The sequence below is a fragment of the Pyxicephalus adspersus genome, chromosome 1 (assembly GCF_032062135.1).
Source record: "Pyxicephalus adspersus chromosome 1, UCB_Pads_2.0, whole genome shotgun sequence".
In the NCBI taxonomy this organism is placed as follows: Eukaryota; Metazoa; Chordata; class Amphibia; order Anura; family Pyxicephalidae; genus Pyxicephalus; species Pyxicephalus adspersus.
In genome coordinates, this window is record NC_092858.1 from 123,655,913 (window position 1) to 123,680,261 (window position 24,349).

Genomic DNA, 24,349 nt, shown 5'->3' on the forward strand with positions numbered 1-24,349 from the left:
TACTTAGGAGGTATCTGTATTTTATGCCAGGCATTTTTATCTATTTATATTAGTCTATACATTTCTGGCTAATTTGTCAAATATTTGAGGTTGGATATTTTTTAACTGTACCCATTAGGACATGTGTAGCCATCTGTTTTTACTTGAATGTAAGTTTTATTAGCAGGCATAAGCATGCCTATTTTTCAAACTTTTCAAAAAGTAAACATTTTTCGATTCGCTTTAAGCAATTGTTTGGAACATACGTAACCATGATTATTGCACTTCAGTTTGCTGGTAAATTATTTTTATGGCATGCCCTAGTATCCAGTTGCACAGATGCAGGACTGGTTTACATTGTTTGGTGCTGTTACATCTGACTTCGCCTATTTGACATTTTCCAGGCAACCATATGAACAGCTGTTGTACTGCATATTACTTGTTTTGGTTTCCTTGCCTACCAGCTAAATCATATAAAACAGAATATTCAATTGTGATTAAATATTGAGGTAGTCCATTCTCTTTATAGAGTTTCCTTTCTCTGTATGTTTTTTGTGTGGGTTTTCTTCAGGCACTCTGGTTTCTTCCACATCCTAAAGATTTATATATTCACATCATCACGTCTCGTCTTGAGGATATGCCCCACCTTTTGTGCTAAGTCCCTTTTGTTTTTTGTTGTGTTTTTTTTTTTTTTTGACCGTCAAATTATAGTTTTTGCTACATTACGACTGAATGGTGGGGTGAAGGATTTATTCGTAATGCAAAACTTGCTTTTTTTTTTAGCATTAAAAAGGCTCTGCAATAAAACCTTTATACCTGCCTGTTTGCAATCTTCTTTTCATTTATATGTTAAGGCTGGTTTCTAGAATGATTGAGTTAGGTCATCCCGGCCAGGCTAATCGGGATCGCCAAAAGTTTCTGAACACTGAAGGTGGCCTGATGAAGATGTGGGAGAGGGAAGTACTGGTATAGTTAGGCTTTAAGGTGGAAAAAAGTTAGTTACATGCCTAGGACGGACTTGGGACCTAATGGGCACTGGAGAGAATTAAGACTGATACAGGAACATTCAAGCACCTCATGTGCCTGCTCTTCAGAATTTTTACTTAGACACTCTTTAGGACAAGGGAGGGTCACTTTTAAAATGCAACATTTAAGCATTTTTTGCATAAAATCCTAATTTTTATTAAAATGTCAATGGAATAGTATCTAAAAACATTTACCTTGAATTTACGAACACACTTAATGATGTATTATAGTTGTGTTTTTAAAATTATCTTGTTTTCATGGAGTTTGGTGTGTCAAAAAGCTTCCATTTTCTGATATTTGACTTTAGTTATGTCTTGTACAGCTACTATATACACTTGGCTAATTCAGAATGCTGGGCTTTGGGTCAGTGATGTTTTGCTCTATACTTCTAATGCAACCATTCTCAACCAGAGATCCTGTAATCTAAATGGTTATCTTTTTCTCTTTATACTAATGATCCTGCAATTTTTGTAATTTCTGAATCAAAGTACAAAGTAGGGTTGATAATAACAAAGCTTGCACGTAAATGAACCTATGCTTTATATATTGAGGTTTAGCTAATTTCCCCTTATACTGCCACTCTGTTCAGCTGATAAGAGTGAAAGGAATCTTGGTCAGTCCATCCCTATGTAACTGGGTGTGTCTAAGCATTGACGTGGCCATAGGAAAGGATATTAAGTCTCATTTTTCACATACCTGGAAGTACCAGGTATTTCTCTTCACCCATGCTGGTCAAATGAAAGCACCTTGAAACTGGGCAGTATGTATTGGTTTTATATTTAGTGACTCTACTAAAAGTAAGATTTCCTAAGTAAAAGAAATATGCAGTTTGTCTTTGCAATGAATGGCTTTTGAATCTATAGATCCAGTTCTGCACTTAATTTTAAAGCTTTGAAATGCTTAGCTGTTGAATTTATTTGATCCTTGTGTGAAGCATTTGCTTAAATGACTCCCTTTCTTTCATATTATCTTTTTATACTGGAGAAAGAGAACGAGAAGGAGAGTATTTAGCTCAAATGGACATTTTGTTGATTCTTGCAGCTCATTGTGTATTGGTCTAATTTTTTTCCTAAAGTCTTTAAACATTTTTTTCCCGTTCTTTTTCCTAGGTATGGCATCACAGCTGCAGGTGTTCTCCCCTCCTTCAGTATCGTCCAGTGCCTTCTCTAGTGCTAAGAAACTCAAAGTTGAGCCTTCTGGCTGGGATGTTACGGGACAGGGTAATAGCAACAAGTATTACGCACACAGCAAAAACCTTGCTCAAGGGCACACAAGTTCCTCTCACCAGGTAGCCAACTTCAGTCTACCCCCCTACGAGCCAAACCTCCTAATCCCAGTCACTGCAGCAGAGCACATTGTGGTAACTGCTGCAGACAGCACAGGTAGCGGACCTACGACTTCCTTCCAGAGCAGCCAGATACTAAACCATAGAAGTAACGTTTTACTGGAACCCTACCAAAAATGTGGAGTGAAAAGAAAAAGTGAGGAGGTGGACAGCAACGGTAGCGTGCAGATTATTGATGAACGGCCACCTCTAATGCTGCAGAACAGAACCGCGGTGGGTGCAGCTGCCACAACCACCACTGTAACCACTAAAAGCAGTTCTAATGGCGAGGGGGATTACCAGCTTGTTCAACATGAAATCCTGTGTTCCATGACCAACAGCTATGAGGTCTTGGAGTTTTTGGGTCGGGGGACATTCGGCCAAGTGGCAAAATGCTGGAAGCGTAGCACAAAAGAAATTGTTGCCATTAAGATCTTAAAGAACCACCCTTCCTATGCTCGACAAGGTCAAATAGAGGTGAGCATCCTCTCACGCCTGAGCAGTGAAAATGCGGACGAGTACAACTTTGTGCGTTCATATGAGTGCTTCCAGCACAAGAACCACACTTGCCTTGTTTTTGAAATGTTGGAACAGAACCTTTATGACTTCCTCAAGCAAAACAAGTTCAGTCCTCTTCCATTGAAGTACATTAGACCCATCTTACAGCAGGTGGCCACTGCCCTTATGAAGCTAAAAAGTTTAGGGTTAATACACGCGGACTTAAAGCCCGAAAACATAATGCTTGTTGATCCAGTTCGTCAGCCATACAGAGTGAAAGTGATAGACTTTGGTTCTGCCAGTCATGTATCGAAAGCTGTGTGCTCAACCTACTTACAGTCCCGGTACTACAGGTAAGATTTTAAAAGTAAATATTTTATTTCATGTAAATTTTCAAAAGAAAGTCTAAGTTTACACATTCATGCATATTCACTGTGACCCTTTAAAGGACCCCACTACCCAGATAGTTTTAAGGCTTGAAATAATGTTGGTTTGAAAACAAATAGGTTTTTATTTGTTTTCTTTAGAAGGGGGCTGGAGAGGGAGTGATATTGGGGGGGGGGGGGGGGGGGGTATCCTAAGTTATAACTATATGCGTAATATTTTCAAGGTGTAGGAGTATTCAAAGAGACTGTGGAAACGGCTAATTTTTGCTGTCCAACCTGTGGTAGTTCTTTATATAGAACAGGAACTTAAGTTAACATAAGTTTTATGCATTTTACCACTTTCCTGATATGGATCTTGCTTTGGGGATCATCAGAAGTAGTCTAATGTTTTTGGTGTCTATAGCAGGCTTTGATGTGAAACCCTTGATTTGGAATGGGAATATGATTTATAGCAGTCTCTTGGAATATGCCCTTTGCCCCTCCTGCAGCAAGTCCCCAGTCTATCATGTAGGTCTTTGACAATCAAGCAAGCCTTTTGTTCGTATAATTAGTTATAAAGGGCTGATTGAGTTTACCTTTTTTTCTGGATCATCTGGATACACCGTTTTATTTTTTTGCGTGCTTTTTATATATCCTTTTTTAACAAGTTATCAGATGTTTGAAGCACACTGCATGCATCATGGTGTTTTTTTTTCTTCTAAGGTATTTATAAAGTTTTGTTCCAGCCTATTGTTGGCATGGATTACACTGTGATGGAGTTAAATGTTGGCTTCAAACTAGTAATGTGTACATTTTATCCTAACCATAAATAACAGTAATAGTGCTGGAGCCATAATTACTGTTTTGTCATATTTTCCAGTACACAGACTCCTTGTTTGCAGGCTTTTAGCTGCTGAGCAAACCTACTAAGCTGGTAATTCTAGGATGTTAACTGCTGACCACATCAAGTTTTTAATGCTAGGTGCCTACTAGTCATGATGGCCCTTGCCTCATGAGTCACTGACCTGTTACAAGTATGATGATGAGAAGGTTCAGCGTTGTTGGAGTTTTCTCTCCCTTTAAACTTAATTTCAGTACTTTAGTTCTGTCCGATGCTGGCCTCCCTGGTTATTCCAGAGACTGAGATTGCTGAAGGAACAACTGTGCACAACTTGGGACCATGCACATGATACACAGGAAAATATCTTGGCTGCAGAGTTTGCTGGAGGCCATAGCACATAAAGACATCAAAAGAATTTTTATTTTACCAACATAGTTCTCATAACCATTGTTATCTCATGGACAGATTTGTGAAAGACTTAGATGGAACTAAAGTCCATGCATATGGGTGTTTTGTCATAATGTGCACAGCATATTTTCACATAATGGCACTTACCTATCACAGGGATTCCCAAGATTTTTTGTAAATACCATGGTTATTGGTATACATTGCTTTTGTTGTTTTTATGGTAGGGTGAAATAAAAGTCTCCTAAAGGAGTTATATGAAGGGAAGTAGTATGTTCAGTTTATAGGATATATGATCAGGTTCAGATAATGTACTTTTTTAGAAACAATTTTAATTTAAAGGGAAAAATGTCAGCTGGCTGTGTGCTGTTTCAGCCCAGTGGTTTATCAAGCTTGAATTGAGTTATGGCTTTAATGCAAACACAGAAGCAGGAGTGTTTTTAGCAACTGACTAACCAACATGCTTGTGCAGGCAGAAAAGCGTGAGCATTATACAGCAACCCATATTAATTGCTTCACTTTTTTTATTACATGAGACATTTTCTTGTAATCTATATTTCATCCGCCCATTTTAGGATATCCTTGTGTACACTAGAAAGCTGCCAAGGGCATTTCCCACACTTGGTATTGAATAGTAACCCAGGTTAAAGTCATTTTTTTCCTTTTGGGAAAATTATTGTATTTACTTCTGAGGCTGGGCAATGGGGATTCCTTTGTTAAATAACATGAATCTATGATGCACATCTTTTTTTTTTCTATTTGTTATAGTTTTTTTCCTCCTTATAAAAAGCCACCCACACTGTCCCAGAAAGTTTATATAACACAGTTGCTGTAGCAACTCTCCAGTGTTGTACAGCAGTTAATGTGTTTACTGTTTTTGACTTGAGATTTATGGTCCTGGCAATCACACATTAGAACAGATGGCTCTTATTTTACCTGCTCTGCATTTCTTGTTTTCTTAGAATGTTGACCTGCATGTATAAGTTTTGTAGCTTGACAATGTTTCTTGTTTTGAAAAAACTTTTGTGAAATCCTATAAATTTGTATTTCTATTAAAATTAATTTTTCAAATGTAAAATCTTTAAAAAAGCCATCTTATATAACACACAATGGGTCTGTTTTTAAAGCAACGAATCTGGCAATCCCTGGAGAAGAATTTTCCAGATCCATGTGTTTGGAAAGCAGTAATTGATTCTTCACCAGGGAAGGTTTTAGGGAATATCCGATTCATGGCTTTACAAATAGATCCCTAGTGTATATGATGCCACTTTATTCTGCAATATTTTGAGTGATAAAGATTTATGTCCCTGTTTTTTCATAGTCTGACCATTCTATGTAATAAGTTACAAAATCTTACCATGCAATGAATATTGTCTAAGTAAAAATGATTTTGTTAATCTTCCTTGACATTTTTTTTCTAGGGCACCTGAAATAATTCTTGGGTTACCTTTTTGTGAAGCAATAGACATGTGGTCTTTGGGTTGTGTCATAGCTGAGCTGTTCCTTGGATGGCCTCTCTACCCTGGAGCATCAGAGTACGACCAGGTATGCTGCTATTGGTTTTACCTATTTTGTATTCATTTTTGAAGTTGCGATGGCAAATTCCAGGTGCATAAAACCTTTTAGGAGTATTGTATACTGTGTTCATATGAAATAAGTCTTAGATTGGGGCTTCTAACTCCCACATTGAAAATGTAGAGGTTTTTTGTTAAAACTAATTTCAGGTTTTATAATGGTTCAGTTAATTTGCAATATAGTATAGCCCATCTTTACTTCATGGTGATAGCCTTGTAATAAGTCTACATTAAATATTAAGATCTGAGATATATTAATGAGAATATTAATCTTTGCAAAACCAGCCTTGTGTAGATGCCCTTGGAACGGCATTATTGGTGTTCTGCCAGACCTGTTACATCATATCCTCACTGCAGAAGGGTGAGATCACCCCATTTCTCTCCGCAGATTAGCCTTGTAAATGAGGCTTATATTTTCCATACAGGTGTTCACTCTTGATGGATCATCCTAGCAAACTGTGTGTGAAGAACTACAACTCACATTGCTTCATTGTCATTTCAAATAAATAAAATAAAAGAACAGAATTCTATGTTGTGAACTCCCCCACTAACTAACTGTAAATCCCTCAACAGATTTCTATGTTGCTCTTGTTCTATTCAGTACTTCTGTAATAGAACAAGCTGTAACAAAACTTTTGACTTTGGCTATTCCTTGAAGCTGGGAAACATCTTAGATTATCTGCTTTGAAAATGGTTTCCTTTCAGAGAAAAGGGGATTGTATTTACATTTTCTTTTTTTTTTTTTTTTTTTTTTTTAATTTTTAAGGGCCCATTACAATCCCTTATAAAAGCATGTGGTAAATGACAGGTAAATGTAATATTAGGTCAATATAGTTTACTTTCAAACAACTAAACTGCAGGACACTGTTGATCGCAGAATTGCAGGCAGAGATGTATTTGCGACAACTCAACTATGCTAAAGATAGAGTTGGCATCCCAGCAGATGGCAGAAAATATTTATGATGGGTTTGCATTTATTTTAATATCTCTGAGAAAGCCATGTTGAAAATGGGGGCACATGAAGGATTGTTTTAAAAAGGCACCGCATGATGGTGGTTTTAAACGTACATCATGTAAAGTTGTTATTAGATATTTATAAAGCGACCGGGACATATGTTATGAGAGTCATAGAAATTTCTGAGAGCCATAGAAATTTCTGAGGTGGATGGAATAAAAGAAATAGTTTAGAAGCTTTCAGGAGTCTGTATTGAAAATGAGATGCAACCATGCTGTATAGCCGTGCTTTATTCCTGAAGCACTTTGTAGTAGTGGTAGTGTCAGGGCTTACCTGCTAGATATATAAATACATACACAAACACACTGTATTGTAAGTTTAAGGAGCTACTTTTCATTTCTGGGCCATTTGTTGCTAAAGGGAGGCACCTCATGGTTTCTGTGGGAATTTCTTAAAAGGCATCATACATCTGTTGGGTGGCTCCTGTACTAAAACACTAAACTGAAACCTTTTGTCTCCTTTTGACAACTGAAACTGCTCTGAAGTGCTTTGAAGTAAAACTGCTGGGAAATGTGTACCGTTTTCATTGAACATGACCTTTTATAAAAGCACTGTAGTATTCTAGATAAATGTTGAACGTTAGACTTTGGGAGTAAAATCAAATCTTTGTGAGTTTGGAGCACATGAACATTTAAATCCTTTGTTCACAAACCTATGGCTTGGCACTTTAATAAATGCTCACTTAAAACCTAATCTACTGTGCCGCTTGCTAAGAACTTTCTGTTAACCCGTTACTAGTAATCATCAGGAATTGCAAATGGATTACAATGAATTCAGAGGCAGCAGAAACCTGCAGCTGTTTTATTTGCTGCAACTCATTTGTTGTAAGGACCTACAAGAAAGGGCCTGGAACAAATGTTTTATTAAAGGGTACATACAGATGATTAAATAACCAGTTTTCATTAGGAAAAAGTTTTAGATACTTGGTTGAGTATTAAATGCACAGACGCAGTATGATGTTTTTGATCTAAAAAAAAAAAAAAAAAAACATTTGTAAAGGTAAATATGTTCTGTGCTGAACTTCCACCTAGACAACTATGTGTGGGTAGTTTGCCCTCTATTTTTATCCTTCTGCTAATGAAACAAAAAGAAAATCACACTATAAAGTCCAGAAGCTGACGAAACCAAAATTTTGCCTTTTCTGCTTGGTTTTTTTTTTAATAATTGGTATCTGTTTGTTATAAATGTTATCTGTCTAAATAATTGTCTAATGCAGCTGCAGTGTTTAATCCAGTGACACAGTAAATTTCCAGAGGAAATCTGCTGGCTTTCAGTAGTTAAATATGTACAGCTCTAGTTGGGAGGATCTGCCAGTATTCTGGGAAACATATCTGTAATGTGGGTGGGGTGGTGCTCATCTCCTCATGAAATCAGATAAGGTTTTGTTTTAATCTGCTGCCTTCCAATAGCGGCATCCAGAGTAAAGAAGGTTTTCTACCATTAAATATGATATAATTTTTGTTGATGTTTTAAAAAGACACTAAAGTATTCTGCTTGGTCAGGAAAAGAAGTATAATTCATTGCTAATCAGCAACTTTCTGGCTTGATGGCCACACACCATTCATGTTTAATTCCTACGAATGTGTGCTCAGAGAATGATGTTGGGAATTATGAGACGTGCATACCCAGAACTTTGTATTTTAGTTTTGCATAGAATGGGAAAACTATTTCCCTTTACACTTCTACCTGACAGGAAGTGGCAGAAAATCTGCAACAGTGAAGCAGCCAAAATAAAGCGAATGGGTATTCTAGCATTCCCTACTTAAAATTGGTTTGCATCTGTCTTTCTGTTAGATTTTTCTTAACTTCATGTCTTGGGGTGACAATCATTTTAGCAGATAAAGTTAATGTATCTTCTTTCTATTGGAACATCCAATAAAACCAGTGTAGTTCCAATCCTTTTCCACTAAAAACTAAATGGTTTGAGTATGAATACACTTTAACCCCCCTGGCGTTCCAATTCTGTCTGTTTTTTTAATGCAAAAAGCGATACATTAGTTTGCATGGAAATTTATTTTTCCCTTTAGGCTTTTAATTCTTAGGCATAATGCACTGAAATAATATATTTAGGAAATTTAATAATAAACTTTAAATAAAAAATCAGTTAAAGGTGCTTAAAAATACAGAAACCTGTTATATAACTGTACAGTAGCATATAATATATATTATATAATATAAGGATTTCTTTGTATTAGATTCAATACAGTTATTTTGTATTGAATCCAATATAAAATTATTTGAATTTTCCGCCGAGCTTTCGGCTTGCACCAACGTCACTAGGGAAACCCCGGGAACGCCACTGTATTGGCTGGCTAAAGATCGGAGGAAGAGAACACGGCCCGAGGACGTGCACGGACAGGGGATGCAGATGGGAAAGTGTTTTTTTTTTTTTTTTTTTTTCTTCCTTTTTTAGCTTTTAGCTACCTCGAGTGTGGCTTACTGGTGTTACTACTTTTTGCATGTATTGTTTTACCCTGAGCCACACTCGGGAAAACCGCCAAGGGAGTTAACTGCTTTTCTAAATAAATCTGTGCAAGATTCAGGCGACTTTTAACCAGGTTGCATTCATTTTTCTAATTTAATAATTTGGGAAAGTGTGTAAATCTTGTATGAAAGGTGTGTGTAAAACCTGTGACACCTTGGTATGTTGTTTTTTTGGGAAAATGGAAGTAAAATATCTGTCAAATGGTTATATAAGGAGGATGTTCTATTTAAGTTCTATAAAGGAAGCTGTCCGATGCAGCCTCCTGTAAAACTGAAAAATAGGTTTGTAGAAAAGCATGTAGTTTATAAAATAAATGCTGTCTATTGGCAGCTGTTTTGTGACTGTAGCTTGAATGTAAAATCTGCCAACTGCACATGTAAAATTACTGTCAATTTGTGTTTTCAGATTAGGTACATCTCTCAGACTCAAGGACTTCCTGCTGAATATCTTCTCAGTGCTGGAACAAAGACCTCGAGATTTTTCAATAGGGATTCAGATGTGGGCTATCCATTGTGGAGACTAAAGGTAGTGCTGAAAAGTGACTTGCTATTATCCATGGTCATTGTTTAACCCTGATCAGTACATATTCGTAACAACTAGTAAATATGATTTTTTTTTTTTTAACTCTTGTACTGTGAACTAATTCCTTCTGGAATATCACAGTAAAGATTTTGAAGTCAAAGTTCAGCCATTTCTAAAACTTTTGCTGTTTACATTAGCAAGCTAGTGCATCGTTTATTGCTGCCTTTGACAGGCTGCCAAAGTAAATTTGCACTACATGTGAGACTCATGTAAATATCCCCCCCATTATCTTTACCCAGACCCCAGAGGAACACGAAATTGAAACTGGAATCAAATCGAAGGAAGCTCGGAAGTATATCTTTAATTGTTTAGATGACATGGCTCAGGTAGGTTGTTAAACATATTGAACCTATGTTCAGTCATTTAGTGTCATTTACTATGAATTTACAGTTTCTCACTCCAATTTCTGTCTTGTTGAGGATTTTCATTGAAGCTGCTGTAAGGTAATATCTAAAGTATCCGTAAGCCTATGACCACTGTCAAAATTTTGTCAATGCTTTGGATAGCTTTTCGCTCATGAACAGTTTTTGCCAAATCTGTGTTTTCCTATTTTTCATGTTGAAAATATTGCTAATACAGAACTTTATAGTAAGCGAGAAACCTAAATGAGCTGCGCAATGATATAAATATGTATCCTTTCTTCGGGTTGTTTACTGAGCCACCTGCAACACGATTGTTCAGATTCATACTGCACCTGCTTGTATGTCGGCATTAAAGCTGCATTAAAGCTTGTTCAGTATAAAACCCTGTCTGGTGTCTGCCTTTAGTGGCCTATTTTAGGGCTATGTGTGTGTCTTGTGAAGTAGCAGGTATTTTCCTAAACAATGTAAAATATTGCAAAAGGAAAACCGACACCACTACTTTAAAACAATTTATTGTATTTTTTCTTAAACCATGATACGTAGTTCTGGATAGGATACGGGCATGTCAATATTTGCACTAAATATTGAGTCACAACCTATTAAAGCCTGCATAAGGAGAGCTGTGGATTATACGCCTTTATAAAAGACTGCAATGGTAGCTTTCATTCACAATTTGTTTTACACATACTTGAACAAATAACTGATATGTTTAGAAATTTTTCAGCTGTACAATGTATCTTAGGTTTAAAAAAAAAAAAAGCGTGGCTCGCTCACTAATTAATGATTAAACTGGTTCTGGTGGGACCATTACATTTATATACACTTTTTTACTTGTCCAGAGCCCTAGCAGACTAACGCTTAGGTAGGTAGGACCTTTTGCTTCTCCTGACTTTTGTTTCATAATACCTAGGTGAATATGTCTACAGACCTGGAAGGCACAGATATGTTGGCCGAGAAGGCAGATAGAAGGGAATATATAGACTTGCTGAAGAAAATGTTGACCATTGATGCAGATAAGCGGATAACTCCCATAAAAACCTTGAACCATCCATTTGCTACCATGGCCCATCTGTTGGATTTCCCTCACAGTAATCAGTAAGTATGAATGCCATATGTGTGTATATTTATACAAAACTTTGTTAAACACAATGTTGATTTTTATTTTACCTTTTAATTTGGCATACTTCAAAATGTTTTTAGATTTTAAAACCACAAATTAATGGCTGTCTTTTCCTGTAGCGTGAAATCATGTTTCCAGAACATGGAGATCTGTAAACGAAGGAACAACATGTATGATACAGTAAACCAGATTAAGAGTCCCTTCACAACCCATGTTGCTCCCAATACAAGCACAAATCTAACGATGAGCTTCAACAATCAGCTCAACACTGTGCACAACCAGGTATGTGATGCAGGCATGTGCTTTGTATAACAAAACATTCTGATTTTAAAAGGGTCAGTGATTTTTTTGAGATTTTTAGTGGCTTTGTATAAAAATGGAAAGTGATGGAAACGTTTAAAATCCATTTTCCTTTAAAATGGTTACATTAGCCTTACTTGGTCTTCCAGTTAGTGCAGAAAGTGTTGATCACAGAAGTATTTGGAATTGCCCATAAAAAGAGGCTGTGAATAGAATTTAGAAAAGGACTTAAATTATGTCTCTTTGTGTAGTGGAAGATTTAAAATAAACCTAGTCATGCTTGAAAGGATTAGCTGCATAAATGTTGCCTCCTTTTTTAGGCTAGTGTATTGGCCTCAAGTTCATCAGCCTCTGCTACACTTTCCCTGGCTAATTCAGATGTCTCTTTGCTGAACTATCAGTCAGCACTTTACCCACCATCTGCAGCTCCTGTATCTGGTGTCACACAGCAAGGTGTCCCTCTACAGCCCGGAGCAACTCAACTCTGCACTCAGACGGATCCATTCCAGCAGACGTTTATTGTTTGTCCTCCAGCATTTCAAGGTAAAACTCTTATTGGTTTCCAAATCAATTAACGCTCTAGTATGTACTGTCTGGTAATAAATTGTTTGTTGATACTGTTTAATGCATAGTCACTTTTAAGAACGACGTGTGTATGGTTTTCTTCACACGTCACGGCAATGGCAAATACCAATGTTTGGCATAATAGATGGCAGTTTACACAGCTAAACCGTAATGGGTATTGACACACCTGATAACGTTTTACACAATCCATCTTTTTATGGATATGTTTTATGGACATATATGTCAGTTCTAATCAAGGCTGTAGGAATAGACTTTTTCTTCTGAAGAAACTTTAACAGCCTTTTATCAGCTTGAAACTTAGATTACTAATATTGTCTATCTTGTGCACATCAAATACAGTTTAAGTTGTGTATTTAAAATATGAGGTGTAATATTTTTAAGCTGCTGGGCTTCAAGCAACTTCCAAGCATTCCGGATTTCCTGTTCGTATGGACAGTAGCGTTCCCATTGTACCACAAGCTCCTGCTGCTCAATCTCTCCAGATACAGTCGGGTGTTCTGACACAGGTAATTCAACTTCTGTATACTGCTTTATTTAAAAAATTGCTATTTAAATAATATCGCTTCTAACCTATGGCACTTTATAAATATTAGATTATGTAATACTTCAAGGGGAATATTGTGTAAAACCTGACATCCACAATATTGATTGTCTTATGCTTCCATGCCTGAAAAAAAACTTTATCTGCAAATACATAATATTCCTATGTAGTATTTTCTCTACCTGACTTAATTTTGTTTGTTTTTTTTTTTTGTCAAAAATGTTCATGTTTTGACCACATTAAAGAAAACCCCAACCACTATGTATTTCCTTTAATATCTAAACTGAATGTGACAGGATTTAAAAATGTTATATTACAATCATTTTGATGTGCATTATTGTTTCACGACTATGACTTCAACTTTAATGGAATCAAGTTTGACATGAAAGCTTGTAATGTGTACCATTGTGATTTCCAGTTGTGCACGTATGGCTCTGATGGGGTAAATCAGACTATTGGTACTCTCACAATTGTTTTTAAATCTGCTACGATTTTTCCCCCTAAGAAATGAAGGAAGCTTCCAGGATTTTTGATTAGCACGAGTCACAATGTCAAAATTCCTGGCCCCCTTTTGTTTCTGATGTCCTCACTGGAAAAGTCTGAAGGGTGTGACTGTATTTACCCCCTCATTTCAGAAACACAAATTTATTGAACGTTTTATTCTTAGAGAACCGGTCTGTTTTGGGCATTTGTTTGACTTTGAAACTCTGCTCAGGTTGTGATATAAGCTCTTGTCTGAACTTGTTGCTGATGACCAACACCCTGTCTGGATCCATTAAAACCATTTTGCAGTCTGATGATGATGATACATAATTTTAATCTGAATTATACACTACGAAAAGTGTTTATACTCAAAAGGCACATAATGAAAACACTAATATTCAGTAGGCTTCAGGAAGCTGGTATCAGATGGGTAAGGATGCTTTCTGGGTGTCTTTGGCAAGCTGCCTCAGTAAACAGCCAATAAAATGCAGTGGGAATACCTTACAATTAACAAGCACCACCTTTATATAGTTGTAAAATTTCTGAGCAGGGTTTAAACGCAAATCACTGACTCCCATTGGCAGTGATAAAATTCCTTGTATGCTTTCAGTCAAATAGATAGCACATAATAGTATATAAAATCAAAGCTGAGGAATCGGGTGCCATTAGATTTTGCATAATTTATGAAATGTTTCATACAAGATGTAAATTCCCCTCAGTTATTGGATTTTTCCAGTTGTATCTCCAGATTAGCATATTAAGAGAAACGGCTCCAGTGGGGTACAGATGGCAAAACTAACCCGACTGTTTTGATCCTTTGGTATGTTAAGGGATTTGGTATGGGTGGGATAAGAGGTTGTGACCAGTTTTATCCACTCCCACTTATGATTTGGTCTCATATTGCTTTATGTGCGTTGAAAGGCTCCTAATATTTTCGAAATGGTTTCCAGACTACTGCCACCAGGGATGCTGTTTGTTGCTCAACAAAATATTTTGTTGCTAAAAAAAGACATGCATTTTAAAAAAGCTGTTTTTTTAAAATCTATTCCCAGCCATGTCCTTTTAGCAAAACAAAAGTGAGTCGTTTCACAACTCAGAATCCACTCTCCTCAAGTTAATTGTGCCCATTTGAAAACTGATCATGGCTTACCCACAGCCATTGATCTCAAAGTAATTTGTCTAAAAATACGTCGGGCAGCTTTTGTTGGAAGAGAAAAATGCCTCAAATAAGTGGTGTTTCGTGGAGTTTATAATGGAAACATGACCTCAGAGAAAAGACTTCTGGAAACTGAATGCATGACTATGAATCAGCCACACTGGTTGCTAATAGGAATTCTTACTGGCGTACAGTAACCATGCAGGTGGAAGATATTTGTGACATTTTTAATACAGTATTCTTTCATTCCAGCCTTCTGACTCAGTTCCTCCTGCTTATTTTATCCAAAAAAGAAGTTTTTTTTTCTTTTCTGGGTGTTCAAACCTAAATCTTGCTAAATTGTACAAGTAGCCACTAACATATTACTCAGGTAGAAAACCAAAGTAAAAACTTTGCATCTTTGCAGTCATAACATTTTTTTTATTGTGTGTGCATTCATTTAAAATCCATTGTTGGTAGACAAATATTAGACTGGTAGGCCTATTTCCTTTGAATTCAAAAAGAATCCCAACATCTCCAATTGGGTTTTTAATTGATGAATAATTTACCTCTTTTTGGGTTTTGCTGCTAAGTGGGCTTACCCATTGGCTACTTACGTTTTGTATTGGTATCTACAATTTCTAACTTGGCCATACTTCCCACTTGCATGAAATATCTGCTGCAACTCGAAGCTTTATTTTTTGGGTGAGCTTTTACTGTAAAAAGCTCAATCATGAATAATAAACTGTGAACGCTAAGGTTTTTATTACAAGAACACAGGGTCATGTTTTGGACCAGTCTTGAAAGAACAGTACCATAGCAATGCTGGCAGGTTAGCTTTTTACAGAATTTGGGTACAACTTCCCCAGTTGTCTTCTAGTATTTCAGATAAACATTGCCTCACCTTGGCATACAAACTGGATAGTGTTTGTCTATTTGCAGCCTACAATGTCACGGGAGTCAGGGCCCAATAACAGTCCAAAACATTTATTAAAATGTAGAGAGTTCCTCTGAAGGACTGTGCCCATTTTACCTACCTATGGTATGCTAATTTCTACAACTTTTCAAGTGCACATTAAAAGCTTTATTGGCTGTTGAGAATTATAGGGTCATCTGGCATTCTCCTTATTTTTCTATTTAGGTTTTACTTTTTTTTTTTTAGTTTTTGGGCAACAAATAGCTTAAAAAGATAAGCTATAACCAAAAGCATGAAGACTGGGATTGGTCTGCAGTGTTCAAGTTCACATTTCTAGTAGAGTTTTTGTGTGGGGTGTGCATATAAATATATAAATGATTGTGCTCCCCCTATTCTTTAACACCACACACAATGCTGGAATTCTGAATTTCACCTTCCTATTTTTTTTTTCGCTTTATGTATTGTGTACTAATGAAATCAGTGTAGCAAGACTTTGCAGACAGGTTTCCTTGTGCAGGCAGTCTCCAAGTTACAAACACTTGACTTACAAATGAAGGCTGTACAGCAGGAGATCACCAGGCTGCATCTAAAGCATACAGCACGACTTTCCAAAGTCTGTGTTTGTCAGAAAAACTGCTGCTCCTAGAAAAGCGCTGCCAACGAGGGGTGCCCATCTTCACATATATACAGTATGTACTATATACATCATATTCGTTGAAGAAATGGCAAAGTTAGAGGAGCCAAGATCCTGATAGAGGGGTTCACCAAGTTTACTGTACAGGTACCCAAATCCTGATATGCTACAGGGCTATTTATGATGAGAAAAAGAAAAGCTCTCTGCACACCCTACTTTAAGAAACAGACTCCAGCAGCAGAATCGGACCCTGACTCTGATACCAGTCCAATCCTCTCTAACAAGTCCATCATCTTCTACCAAGGTTTTTTAAGATTGTACTGCTGTTTAAGCATTTACAAAAAGGTAAAAATAGGTCTGTCTTTTTTGCATTTATTAAAAAAGTACCCATTCTTGCATACAAACTCATCTTAACAACAAACCTACAGAACATCTCGTTTGTAACCCGGGGACTGCCTGTAATACATAACGATACATTGATATGTAGATTCGGTCTGATTTTAAACTTTTCTGCAGGTGTAAGTTTTGTGCGTGGATGTATGTCCTTGGATTAAATGTTTACTATTCTATTTCTTTCATCATGAAAAGCTAAATTATTCCTCTTGACACCAGCAGCAGAAAGGGAACTTGAGTTGACCTTTGGGGCCCAACCTATTTCTCCTTCTCTGACTCATTGTTTTTGGGCACTGAGGCTGCCCATTACAGTGATGAACCAACAGAGTGCAGTTCAGTGTATCTGACGTGAACCTGCCAAAGAAGTCCACACTTTGAATTTTTGGACTTTAAAAGATGAATAAAGTTGTGTTCAGTCACCTAAAAGGACCATCTTTATTGGTCTGCTGACCATTTACGAACACGTAGGTTGAGAAATGTTCTAGTTTTTGAATAGACCCATGTAGTTGTGTATTTGCAACTAGATGTGCAGTTTTCTATTTATATTCTTTAGAGTTCCTATAGGATAGAGTTCCATTCAGATGTTGTGAAATCATTAAAGCAAACTTTTCTTCTGTAGTGGTATTCTGCATTTCCAGTGTGATGGCTTCATCTAAAACTTTACAATGAAAATTGGTTTTGAGCTAATAGAAATAGTTCCTAAGACTTCAATTTCATTGGCCATTGTAATGTTGGTTGGTCTGAGAAGTAAGCAGCTTCCTTCTGTATGTATTGATAGTTGTCTGTTGTCTTTATCACAAAATGTTTTCCCCTATTAAACTCTTCCGTGTCCAACTTGCATTGTTTCTGATCTTCACAGATTTGTAATCAAATGGCAGCTCTGTCTTGCTGCAGTTCTGTTACATCCAGTTAGCTAAAACCTATACTTTGTGCAGTGTGAGAATGAAAAAAAAAATTGAATTGAGGTGATTTTTTATTGAAATCTATATATGAACTTGCACATAAATTAGTGTAGGCCAACCATCTGCAGACCACTGTCAGACTCAGGAGACACAACCACCACGCTACACATAGAGCTTTATCAATAAAAAGTGTTAAAATTCTGGTGCTGTTGTCTATAGCAACTGTTCAGATTCGTCTGTTATAAATTGTGGTGTTTTAATTATCACTTGCTATGGACTGCAGTAACACTAGTTTTGAACTTTTTATTACAAGAGAGAGAAACCAAAGTGCTCCACATACCATTTCCTATGGTAATGTTTAAGTATATATCCTGGTAATAAAAACACTGTTTCATTCACCTCCTAATCTACGTTTCAGGGAAGCTGTACACCACTAATGGTAACAACTCTTCATCCACACGTAGCAACCATCACGCCGCAGTATGCGGTACCATTTACCTTGAACTGCGCAGCCGGGCGGCCGGCCTTAGTTGAACAGACTGCCGCTGTACTGGTAATTTTGTTTCACTTGATTGTGCACACTAACAGTCTTTTTTTGTATATTTGTGTGTTTCCTTTCCTCCTTATCATAGAACGTTTCAGAAGAGCATGGAAGCATGAGCTCCATCTTGTGGCTGTGTTCTTGCAACATTCTAAGCAGCTCCTTAATTTTTTTTCATTTAATTTTTTTTCCCTTTCTAAATGATTGCTGCAGTGCTCTCTGCCTCTATGTTTCAGCCTGGCTTTCTTTAAGGCAGCAGTTCCAATCAGGGGGCTAAATTGCATTCTTGCTTCCTATTATACAGCTTTTTCCTTTTCCTTTTATTTTTTTCAGCTTGTCTTCAAAAGGTTTCCCTGATGAAACAGCCTTATTGACATACTATTTATGGCATTCCCTATTGCCAATTTCGGAAACCCTGGAATAATTAAAACCTGTAAATAGAAGACATTGGAAATCAATTATTTTTAACTTTAAAAGTAGACAAAATACCTTTTTAACTTTAGTTCCTAACTGTAAAGCTAAATATTTTTACTAATTCAAATTTTCTTGTAAAAAAAAAACCTGGAATTACATTGATGGAGTAGAAGGAATGATACCAAGTTTTTTTTGTTGGTTAGCTGATATAAAGTTTAATTGCTACTAAAACTTACCAAACAAGCCTTTTATCTTTATAAATTCTGAGCACAATTAATTTGAGGAGAGTATCATTCCTAACCATGACTGGGTTACTAAGTCCTTACAAGTTTCCGTTGGCCATAACCCTCCTAAAAGACATGGTGTAGTGCAGCCCATGTTTCACTTTTGAACTTATCACGGGAGTGTGGCAAATGTCGGTAGCTTCATTCTGGGTGACTTGGGAGATCATTTCTTTGCATGCAGAAGTGAAATCCTTGTAGCTTTTTGTACATGCTTGGTTTGAGATTAACCCAATGGCTTTGGAGCAGTCTCCCGCTGCGATGTTCTGCACTCGAGGCCTCTCATTTATGTGGATTTCTAATCAAATACTTTATAAACCCTCAAAGACTATGTGCAGCCATTAACACAATCGTCGAATGAACTTGTTATGTACCCTCTGATATTGCTTTTCTACAGATGCTGAAATTTCTTGTTTGAACTTAAAGGTGAGCTCAATTTAAATTTTGGGTCAAAATTGCACCAATACATTGAACCTTGTAAAAGGCCTCCTGGTAATACTTTAAAGGGTTGTTCTGCTAAAGTGGTTGTGAAGTCCTGAAAATTAGTTTATGGGAAAAAAATTATATTTTTTTAAATAGTTTGGAAACTTCACATTTCTTTCCTGTATTTATATAGGATTTGTGTTACTATGTAAACTACAGTGATTTTATCGTAAGAGATCTATAGATTAATAAAGCGCTTTTTCAGAAGAAAACCCAGTCTATCTATGCAATAAGGTGTCTAAAATGTCTCTCTCCTTAGTTATTGTAGATTTACAGAGAGTTGTGGACTGTAGAGGCAAGCAGGTTCCCATTGATGAACTTGTGTAGTACATTTTTTACTTTCACACAATATGCATATTGTGACTATGGCTATTTGCCTTTGGTAATTTATTTATTAACTACTCAACTTAAAAAAATATATATATTTGTGACCCTGTGGCTTTAAAGTAGTCCTTAATGCCATGGGCTGATCAGATACAAATCAATTCCTAATGTTTTGATGGATTTAATCATTTATAATCTTTCTATATAAGGTTTCTTTGTTAGTAGTAGTCAATGTAGATTGGAGGTTTTTTCTTGTGAACTTGCTTAGAGTGGAATGGTGCAAAGTACACTCACTGCATTACCAGAATAATACAAGTTAAATGTGCATTCCAAAGATTTTCTTAATAGTAATCTAACTTTAGCTCACCTTTTAGTTCATCGGCCGGCTTGCCAAGGATTTGACTGCCTTTTATTGCTTTGCCTAAGTTTGCATTATTCCATTGCAAAGCTTTGCATATTTTTGTCCTTCCTTTGTTAAACAGTTCATCGCTAGGAACGCCAGATCTCTGCATCACATTTTGGGATGTTCTTGCTTTATATTAAACTACATGCTTTGTCTTGGGCAGGTGTTGGCATTTTGGAAAGACGCATGGTGTTATAATATGTAATAAACGTATTTCCTTTCCACTGTTTTTATTGTAAAACGGAGTCTCGAGAGCGGTGTATACAAGACAAAGGCCTCTCACTTGCAGAAATAAGTCTGTATCAAAATCTGGTATGAACATGTATGTTGTGCTGCAGAACATCTGTTAGGCCTCTTGAGTTCCAGCCTTCAAAAGCTGCATTGCAGCAGCTACTTTACAGTTCGTGAACTCTTTAGAATTATTTGCATTTGATTAAATGGCTTCTAATCTATGTAAATGAAATGCCTCCTAATGTGTGGTCTGATCTACCTGTAAATAACATTGAATTCAGTTTTGTGTAAGAGATGGTAAGTGTGGTAAAATAGCTGAGCTTTGCAAAGTGTCACTTCCATTCTTGATTAATGAGGTTGTTGACTTTAGCCATTCAATTGTGTGTGAGAAAAATGCATTTTTTAAAAAATGTATTTACAATGCAGAAGTTCAAAATTGCTGTATGTCATAAATTACCTCCTGACTGTTCCATATTTTTTTGGGGGGGGATGAATAAAATAAATGAGAAATGTACATGAAGCAAGCCCATATGTGAATAGTGGATGGAGCTTGGTTAAGGGCAGTTCTGTTTCTTCATTTCTGGAGATCCTTCCATAATACAACAATAACGTTTGAACAATATGTTTAAAATTGTAATAAATTGTCAGGATAGCAGCCTTTCCTCTAAAGTTTGATGTTTTTGATATGCAGTAAGGTAATGTCCTGAGCAAAGGAACAACAAACAGGATGGTAAAATGGTGTCAAGTTATATTTCAGACATTAGTTATTCATTCTGTGGCTTCACTTGAGAGGGTGTACCTAAGAAATCCTATTGAAACGGTTTTGCAGGAATAAATGGTTCCCCATACATGCGATGTGATCAGTATCAGTGGAGAATGATATACAAACCATTGCATCAATAATGTTTGTTTTCCAGCATGACCTGAGAACGATGTGTTTAGTAATACATAGAGAAGTGTAGTTTTTAATGTGTTTATGCAATTTTGTATTTTGACTTGGTTGCAGATCAGACCACATTTTATGATCTTTTTATGCCGAAATCCAGATGTTTTAAAGTGTTCACGAACCTATTTGGTAGCCGTTTTCCTAATACTCATGAACATACCGTAGCTTTTAAATATCTAGACAGAAGTCAGGTTCCAGTTTTGTATTAGTGTTGAGGATAAGTTGGGGAAATTATTTGAAGACTAATTTGAGTTTGTCGCTTTACTTCCTTGTTTAAGTGGTTTAAGGGTACCTTTTTAGTTTGCCTACAGTCCTGGCCCTGAAATATAAAATCTTTAATACAAGTCCCATTCATACCGGTTTATGTAATTCATCATTACGGTGTTAATCTTCACACACTGTTACATTTTAGTATAAACTGGAATTGTGACCGTCAATACACATGATGTGTATAATGTAAACCTGAATGCTCAACATGTATTAGATCAGCAGCTTTGCAATCAAACTGCCATATTAGTAGCTTGAAGGTTTTTTTTTTTTTTTAGCTTTTAAGAATATTCATTATGTATTTATTGTTTTGGAAAACATTTTCCATACCTAAGTGGTCTTTAAACTGGAAGTCAATGCACCACAATAAATATGTAGTTTAGGGAAAAAACCTCAAACATGCTTTATAAGTAGTTTACTAGAAGTAACATTTTGTATGGACTTCCATGTTAAATAATAATCAAAATTCAGCACAAGAAACCTTATATTTTTATTTTTTAAATCATAACTTGAGTTTAAGGCAGTTTTCACTTGTTACATATATACAAAAAATTGCATATGATATATACAAAAAAATGCATAAAATTGCTAGGCAGCTTCTGCAACACAACAGCATGAATGAAGTTATCACTTGTGACCTTTGATTTCTGCAAGGTGATGATCCACTGTCTTAAACAGGTTTAATGATGTGTTTTAACAGTGTGTGATCAAAAACTAACTTTTCCTTTTTGTGCTTTCCAGCAGGCCTGGCCTGGTGGTACACAGCAGATCTTACTGCCATCTGCATGGCAGCAACTTCCTGGTGTGGCCCTTCATAACTCTGTTCAGTCGACAACCATGATTCCTGAAACTATTGGAAGTAACCAGCAGCTTGCAGATTGGAGGTAATATATATGATTGTATAGATTTTGCTGCACCATATAATTAAGCGTAGACAGTTGATACACATTGGTTCTTCCCAACAGTTCTATTCTTGCATATGTGGTTTATAGACTTTCTATTAAAAAATCAATCAGCTACTTTTATGAAACTGTCCCTCTTACTGTGTATGACACCAAAGGTTTCCCAATGTAGCTTTACAGGTGTGCATTACAGAAAAGCCTATTGATAGTGTGCTTTTTTTGTTTTTACAGTTTGAATGTTAGAAAAGTTTATTTAATGCCCTGGAGTTCTAGTTTAGCCTAACATTTGCAACCACCATGTTTAAATACATTTCTAATTTTTTTACCATTTCCATATATGCCTAGTGTTTACAGTAAGCTGGATTTTTCAAATAACTATAGTTGCTGGGACTGTCAGGTTTTGCATACAACAAACTAGATCTGGGGTTAAAGTTGCAATACCAATATAGTATATGAATCAAAAGTAGCTGTGGTACTTAGAATATGCTTATCTTTCCATAGAAATGCACATTCCCATGGAAACCAATATAGCGCACTGATGCAGCAGCCGTCTTTACTTGCCAACCATGTGACCTTGGCCGCGGCCCAGCCTCTAAACGTGGGGGTTGCGCATGTTGTGCGGCAGCAACAAAATGGAAACGTGTCAGCAAAGAAAAACAAAACGCAGCAATCACAAAATGCCAAGTAAGGGCTGCTTTAATAAAAATCCATTGTCATTGTTCTTCATCATCCACATTCTTGATGGTCCTGCATTTCTCGTTATCAAGTTTTCCATATATTGACAAACAAGCCACTTGCCAGATTTTTCATTCACTCTATGGGTAGTATAGATTTTAACACAAGTTCCAAACTTTTTAAGGTCCGACTGGGCAGTAAGAAAGAAATTCATTCATAGAAAGCAACACCAGATGTTCACCACTGCACATGTATAAGCAGCCTGTCATTCATATCAAATAGTTTAATGTAGATTTAAAAACAATGCTGTTTTTTTCTTGTGTCTTATTGGCAAGTACCCTTTACTCTGACCCTGAAATCCAGACAAATTTCACAGAAACAAGTGTAAATAGTGATTGATTTTTTTTCTTTCTCTGTTTTGGTGGCAACTTTTTAAAATTTTTATTTTTCACTTTTCCTCATAAAACTAGTAATCAGGACAATTAAAGTTAATTACCGCAACAGGGACACAGCAATAGGATCCTAACAGCATTTTCCTGCTGTGTTTTGCATTAATTTTTATTTTTAAATGGAGCTCACTACAGTGTGTTCTGCAAGTAAGACCTGTTTGCTCTTCATGTGTTTAATATTGTAGCTTTGATTAAACTTGAGTTCTGCTGTTTAAACCACACCTGTCCAGCCTCAAAAGAGATAATTCTCATTATCAATATACTTATGGCTAGTGTACATTTGAAGTTTGTCAATTTGACTTCAGTTTGATCTTTTCTTACCCTCTAAATGTGGAGCAGGACAAGTGTTTGTCAAACACACAAGTACACACCATTTTGCTGTTGTGGTGATTACTAGATAAAGGAAGCAGGAAAATAAATAAATCCAGTCAGAAGAGTTTTCTGTTGTAGACTCAATTGTAGAGTAGTGTCTTGATAAGATTCCAAACCTCTTGAAGCTTAGTGTTGGTTGCATAATATCTAAGCTGGAGTTTCAAGCATTGGGCTTGGTCAGAGTTGTTGTAGGTAGGTGAAATTTGAAGAGTAGTCCAGAGAATTTAAACACTATCACAAGTAAGGTTTAGGCATGGCTGCAATCAAGATATAGATATTTCTGGACTGGCTTTTTTCAGCTCATTTTTATGTGATCACAAGCCAGCTGGTTAATATATGCATGGTCAAATTTCATATCATATTCAACAAACTAATGTTATTTTAAAATGTCCTGAGAACACATTCTGTTTTCATTATGTTGCCTTTAAAACAGGTTTAGGTTTGTGGCCATTTTTTTTAACTCCTTGTGTTCCTATTGCTAAGCTCACAAATACAAGTGGAAACACTAGCTAAAATCTTTGTAAGCGCTTTTAAAAGAACAGATGAGTTGTAGCAAATTTGTAATAAGTGCATAAACATGGTGCCTCAGTGATTGT

General features: G+C 36.4%; 1 protein-coding gene across 9 annotated transcripts in view; it reads left to right on the top strand.

The window, feature by feature from the left end:
* The window catches only part of HIPK1 (homeodomain interacting protein kinase 1), a 47,412-nt gene that overhangs the window by 17,496 nt on the left and 5,567 nt on the right, over nt 1–24,349 (top strand). For 3 of the 9 annotated variants that reach the window (XM_072426032.1, XM_072426023.1, XM_072426041.1), the window contains 11 exons: nt 2,115–3,180; nt 5,860–5,983; nt 9,918–10,037; nt 10,334–10,420; nt 11,367–11,551; nt 11,696–11,858; nt 12,197–12,419; nt 12,843–12,967; nt 17,884–18,018; nt 22,097–22,239; nt 22,759–22,941. In XM_072426032.1, the coding sequence (XP_072282133.1) occupies nt 2,117–3,180; nt 5,860–5,983; nt 9,918–10,037; nt 10,334–10,420; nt 11,367–11,551; nt 11,696–11,858; nt 12,197–12,419; nt 12,843–12,967; nt 17,884–18,018; nt 22,097–22,239; nt 22,759–22,941 (2,552 nt within the window). In that variant the 5' untranslated portion in view covers nt 2,115–2,116. The remainder of the gene's footprint in view (nt 1–2,114; nt 3,181–5,859; nt 5,984–9,917; nt 10,038–10,333; nt 10,421–11,366; nt 11,552–11,695; nt 11,859–12,196; nt 12,420–12,842; nt 12,968–17,883; nt 18,019–22,096; nt 22,240–22,758; nt 22,942–24,349) is intronic. The other 6 variants (XM_072426048.1, XM_072426058.1, XM_072426069.1 and 3 more) reach the window with 4 other exon arrangements.